Source organism: Chiloscyllium plagiosum, chromosome 24, assembly GCF_004010195.1.
Source record: "Chiloscyllium plagiosum isolate BGI_BamShark_2017 chromosome 24, ASM401019v2, whole genome shotgun sequence".
Classification (NCBI taxonomy): domain Eukaryota; kingdom Metazoa; phylum Chordata; class Chondrichthyes; order Orectolobiformes; family Hemiscylliidae; genus Chiloscyllium; species Chiloscyllium plagiosum.
The window spans coordinates 4301973-4308090 of NC_057733.1; the positions used below are offsets into that span (position 1 = coordinate 4301973).

General features: G+C 44.8%; 1 protein-coding gene across 2 annotated transcripts in view; it reads right to left on the reverse strand.

The window, feature by feature from the left end:
- Positions 1 to 5631, reverse strand: part of LOC122561985 — a 22017-nt gene extending 16386 nt beyond the window's left edge. The window contains exons 1-2 of one of the 2 annotated variants that reach the window (XR_006315182.1): positions 5172 to 5631; positions 3167 to 3653 (exon numbers count right to left, since the gene is read on the reverse strand). Coding sequence is in view for 1 of the 2 variants with exons in the window: in XM_043714334.1 (XP_043570269.1) it covers positions 5172 to 5328 (157 nt within the window). In the remaining variant the exon portion in view is untranslated. Of the gene's footprint in view, positions 1 to 3166; positions 3654 to 5171 lie in introns of those variants that run through there. The other variant, XM_043714334.1, reaches the window with a different exon arrangement.
- Between the last annotated feature and the right edge of the window lie 487 nt (positions 5632 to 6118).

The following is a 6118-nucleotide window of genomic DNA, read 5'->3' on the forward strand; positions in this document are numbered from 1 at the left end:
GCAGGAAGCATGTTTCCGCTGATGGGTGAGTGCCGAACCAAAGGACACAGCTTAAAAATACGGGGTAGACCATTTAGGACAGAGATGAGGAGAAACTTCTTCACCCAGAAAGTGGTGGCTGTGTGGAATGCTCTGTCCTAGAGGGCAGTGGAGGCCCAGTCTCTGGATTCATTTAAGAAAGAGTTGGATAGAGCTCTTAAGGATAGTGGAATCAAGGGTTATGGAGATAAGGCAGGAACAGGATACGGATTAAGGATGATCAACCATGATCATATTGAATGGCGGTGCAGGCTCGAAGGGCAGAATGGCCTACTCCTGCATCTATTATCTATCATTGTCTATTCTATATCTTCCATGTCCTTTTCCACAGTAAACACGGATGCAAAATAGTCATTTAGTATCTCCTGCAGTTCCACACAAAGGCCATCTTACTGATCTCTGAGGGGCCCAATACTCTCCCTCGTTACCCTTTTGTCCTTAATGTGTTTGTAAAAACCCCTTTGGATTCTCCTTAACTCTATTTGTCAAAGCTATCTCATGTCCCCTTTTTGCCCTCCTGATTTCCCTCTTAAATATACACCTACTGCCTTTGTACTCTTCTCAGGATTCACTCAATCGATCCTGTCTATACCTGACATAAGCTTCCTTCTTTTTCTTAACCAAACTCTCAATTTCTTTAGGTATCCAGCATTCCCTATACCTACCAGCCTTCCCTTTCACCCTGACAGGAATATACTTTCTCTGGACTCTTGTTATCTCATTTCTGAAGGCGTCCCATCTTCCAGCTGATTTGAAAGTTTTTACGTAATACCATCAAATTTGGCCTTCCTCCAATTTAGAACTTCAACTTTTAGTTCTGGTCTATCCTTTTCCATCACTGTTTTAAAATTAATAGAATTATGGTCTCAGGCCCCAAAGTGCTTCCCCACTGACACCTCAGTCACCTGCCTTGCCTTATTTCCCAAAAGTAGGTCAAGTTTTGCACCTTCTCTAGTAGGTACATCCACATACTGAATCAGAAAATTGTCTTGTACGCACTTAAGAAATTCCTCTCCATCTAAACCCTTAACACTAGGGCAGTCCCAGTCAATGTTTGGAAAGTTAAAATGCCCTACCATAACCACCTTATTATTCTTACAGATAACTGAGATCTCCTTACAAATTTGTTTCTCAATTTCCCTCTGACTATTAGGCGGTCTATAATATAATCACAACAAGGTGATCATCCCTGTCTTATTTCTCAGTTCCACCCCAATAACTTCCCTGGATATATTTCCAGGAATATCCTCCCTCAGTACAGCTGTAATGCTATCCCTCATCAAAAATGCCACTCCCCTCTTCTCATACCTCCCTTTCTATCCTTCCTTTGGCATTCGTATCCTGGAACATTAAGCTGCCAGTCCTGCCCATCCCTCAGCCATGTTTCTGCAATTGCTATGATATCCCAGTCCCATTTTCCTAACCATGTCCTGAGTTCATTTGTCTTCCCTTTTAGGCCTCCTGCATTGAAATAAATGCAGTTTAATTTATCAGTCCTACCTTGTTATCTGCTTTGTCCCTGCCTGCCCTGACTATTTGACTCACCTTTGTTCTCAACTGTACCAGTCTCAGATTGAAATCTTTCCTCACTATCTCCTTGGGTCCCACCCCCTCACGTTAAATCCTCCCAAGCAGCTCTAGCAAATCTCCCTGCCAGTATGTTAGTTCCCTTCCAATTTAGGTGCAATCCATCCTTCTTGTACAGGTCACTTCTACTCCAAAACAGCTTCCAATGATCCAAAAATGTGAGTCCTTCTCCCATATACCAACTCCTCAGCCATGCATTCATCTGCTCTATCCTCCTATTCCTGCCCTCACTAGCTCGTAGCACTGGGAGTAATCTAGATATTATTACTCTCGAGGACCTCCTTTTTAAATTCCTGCCTAACTTCCTGTAATTTTCCTTCAGAATCTCAACCTTTTCCCTTCCTATGTCATTGGTTCCACAGTGCACAATGACCTCCTGCTGGTCCCTCTCCCCCTTGACAGCATTCTGCATCCTCTCTGAGACATGAAACTTGAAAGGGTTCAGAAAAGGACCCTTTTACAAGGATGTTGCCAGGGTTTGAGGATTTGAGCTATAGAGAGAGGTTGAATAGGCTAGGGCTGTTTTTCCTGGAGCATCAGAGGCTGAGAGGTGGGCCTTATAGGAGTTTATAAAATCATGAGGGGCATGGATAAGATAAATAGACAAAGTCTTTTCCCTGGGGTGGGGGAGTCCAGAACTAGAGGGCTTAGGTTTAGGGTGAGGAGGGAAAGATATAAAAGAGACCTGAGGGGCAACTTTTTCACACAAAGAGTTGTACATGTATGGAACAAAGTGGTGGAGGCTGGTATAACTGCAACATTTAAAAGGCATTTGGATGGGTATATGAATAAGAATAAGAAGGGTTTGGAGGGATATGGGCCAGGTGCTGGCAGGTGGGATTAGATTGGGTTGGGATTTCTGGTCGGCATGGATGGGTAGGACCAAAGGGTCTGTTTCCATGCTGTTCATCTCTTTGACACTTATTTGTAAAAGAAGCAAATGCAAGAGGCTCCAGTCTGGAATGCACTGCTTGGATGTGGCAGGAGCATGCTCCATTGAGGCTTTCAAGAGGGCATCAAATGACTATTTAAACAGAAATTGTACAAGGGTATAGGGATAAGGCTAGAGAATGGCATTTTGTCATGGTGCTCACCATTTGGAGAGCTACTGCAGTCACAGTGGGCTAAATGTCCTCCTCGAGGAGAAAGTGAGGTCTGCAGATGCTGGAGATCAGAGCTGAAAATGTGTTGCTGGAAAAGCGCAGCAAGTCAGGCAGCATCCAGGGAACAGGAGAATCGACGTTTCGGCCATAAGCCCTTCTTCATACCACACATACACATACCACTGAAACTGCTATGGACATAGGCCAAAACATAAAAATACAATACACAAGAAGAAGGGCTTATGCCCGAAACATCGATTCTCCTGTTCCCTGGATGCTGCCTGACCTGCTGCGCTTTTCCAGCAACACTTTCAGCTAAATGTCCTCCTCCACAACCATAACATGACTGATTTACCCAACATTCCCAAGTCGTTTTCAAATAGAGCAGAATGACAGTACAGAAAATCTTAATGGGAATCAATCATGATCAGGCATAATCAGGAATGTGGAGCTGAGACACGAATCAGATCTGGCACGATCACATTGAATTCACAGCAAATTAGAGGGGCCAAATTGGCTACTCTTGCTTGTAATTCACATGTTCATAAAATGAGACAGACAGAGACGCAGAGACACAGACAGCCGTTACCGAAATCATTCTTTCATACAGAACACGTCATCTGAATTCAAAAACATTCCTCAGCCACTACCCAAATCATATCTGAGGCTGCCATAGTACAGACAGCAGCCGAGTTAGCCTGTGTTGACAGCAGCCGAGACGCAGTTCAATGCTCCGAACATTCTGAAATTTTTCAGTGATTCAGTCATGCATTTTTGTTATTGTTGAAAGTGCTGCGGAATTACACTGCAGAAGACGAAGACCTTGGTGGTCCCTGAAGGACTTGAGCAAAATAGCTAAGTTCTTTGTTCGTGTGGAGAATGCAGCCTATTTGGCCATTCAAACAAGAAATAAAAGCAACTGGCCTGGGAAGGGAGAGAAGAGAAAGAAAGATGAAACAGAAAAAAGAAAATAGCTTGGGCCTAATTACATTTACTAGCATTTTTTTCAGCCAGTTACAGATCAATAATTTCTTGCTTAAATGCTTTTTGGTGAATGTTAAGATGCAGTGCAGTGATTAAACATGTTTAAACTCATCTGCGAACTTTTGAAACTGACAGATTGGTCTGTGAACATTATTATCCAAACTAGTACCACTAAACCTGGTTAGATTGTTGATTAATATTATTGCAAATACTCATTATATCTGCTCAATCTGTAATGATGACAGGTTAAGCTTGGTTTTAGTTGGCTGAAATATCCAGGAATTTAAAAGAGATTCATATACACTTTGTACTATTCTAATGGCAAGAATCACATGCAGCATTCTATATCAGTGTAGCTCGTACAATCCAGCCTTCCTTACAGTACACAGATAAAATACAGGGACAGGTTAACAGTTCAAATACACACTGCTCAAGGCACACAGCTTTGCATAAAAGTTTTCTCTTATTGTGAAATGGAATGAACATTCTCTCAACTAAAACTGGCATGAAGTAACACAAAGACAAACACATACACATACCACTGAAACTGCAATGGACATAGGCCAAAACATAAAAATACAATACACATGAAGTACAAATGATACTCTCATGTACACTTGGCCCGAATCACCCCACCCCAACCTGAATTCAGTGTTCTACTGAGATCACTCTAAGAAAATCCCTCCATGCTCTCCTTCAGAATGTTCTCAGCATCAAAACTTATCAAATACGGAGTGTGTGGCCCAATAATCCACACAGCCTGTCATAGCAAAAACCAAGAGGTGTCTGTTTCCTTCAACCTACAATTAGAAACACTTGCTCAGCATCTTTACAAAGGAATGACCACACAGCCATAACATTGAGGATACCAAACTTTAAGTTAGCGTAACATTTAGCAAGGGACTGGACTCTGAATCCACAACAGCCAAACCATCATTCAGAGGAAAGAATGACAACTTCCTTTTCTTCTTCCCTTATCCAGATAGCCAAACACCATACCTGCAAAACAATGGCCTCAAGACCCTATAACTTCTTCACTAAGGAACTGAAGTGGAGGCTATTCTCTCCATCCTCTGCCCCAAATGCCCAGACCAAACCCCTACAGCCATCTCAAACTCCTGCCCTACGATACCAGTCTCTCATCACAGGATGAGCAGTACCTCAGACAGCCACTGGATTCTCGACCCTCCTCAAGAAGTCACCCAACCCCACCAGCCCCTGAGTACCCAGAAAGCACCCCTATTCCAATTCCCATGACCCTTCCCACTCCCCTCACTGACCATTAAAGCAGTCCACAGTTACAGCCCCATTCTCGATGGTCCTCCACCCGCAGTATTTTCCACTGTTTTGGTTCAGTTCAAAAATTTCTCACTATCAAACGTACAAACTAAAACGTTTTCTCCAGTCCCCTCCCACAGCGGCCTCACTATCCCACCCCCACCCTGGGCTGTCACTTACCCTCCTTGCCTTGCTGGCGGATGTTACTATGGCCGATGCCCCTCGGGTTGGAAACTTGCAGCAGTTCTGAGCAATTTCGGTTTGGGAGCTCAGACCAAGCGGAGCCGCAGAGCAGGAGAAGGGCCAGAGCTAGGGCGCACTGGGGCAGCAGGGACATAGTGCGAACAGAGTCGGAGCCAACGAGCACAGAAGTGGCCGGAGTCCGCTGTCCGGGAGGTTGGAAGTGGGGGGGGGGGGGAGGGATCCGGCAGGGGGAAGCGGCCCGGGAAAAGTTCACAAAGAGCTACGGGAACTCAGCACGGCCGCCGCGCATTATTCGATCCAGAGTCCATCACCGCAAGGCCTGCACCGATAGACGGAGTGAACAGCGGCCTCCATGAACCGCCCGGAACTGCTCACACCGCTCCCGGTAAAGGGACTCCGGGGGAGAGAGTCCCGAACTTTGTAACCGCGGAGCCGACTCTCAGACTAAACTTTACCGCGCCGGTATTGGCCAATGACAAACGTCAATCATCAAGGCTACTCACCTGATTGAATAAAGGAAACGTTAAGGCGGGCCTTGGACACGAAATTAATGAATGAAATTTGGTAAGAAAGCGACTCATTCACACGCGAGGAACAAAGGAGCAGCGAAGGAGAGGGAGAGGAGCAGTACAACTCCTTTTACAGCAATCCACTTTCCATTTTGGTCCAGTCTAAAACAACGAGAATTTAAAAGATGCAGACTGGGGACATGGGTTTGATTTTATAAAAGCCGTAAGAACTACGGTTGCTGGAAATCAGAACAGAAACAAATTGCTGGAAAAACTCAGCAACTGTGGCGAGAAAGCAGAGTTAACGTTTCGGGTCCAGTGACCCTTCTGAACACGAGTTCCACCATGGCAGAAAGTGAAAGCTATCTCATGTCCACTTTTTGCCCTCCTGATTTCCGTCTCACAGATGCTGCC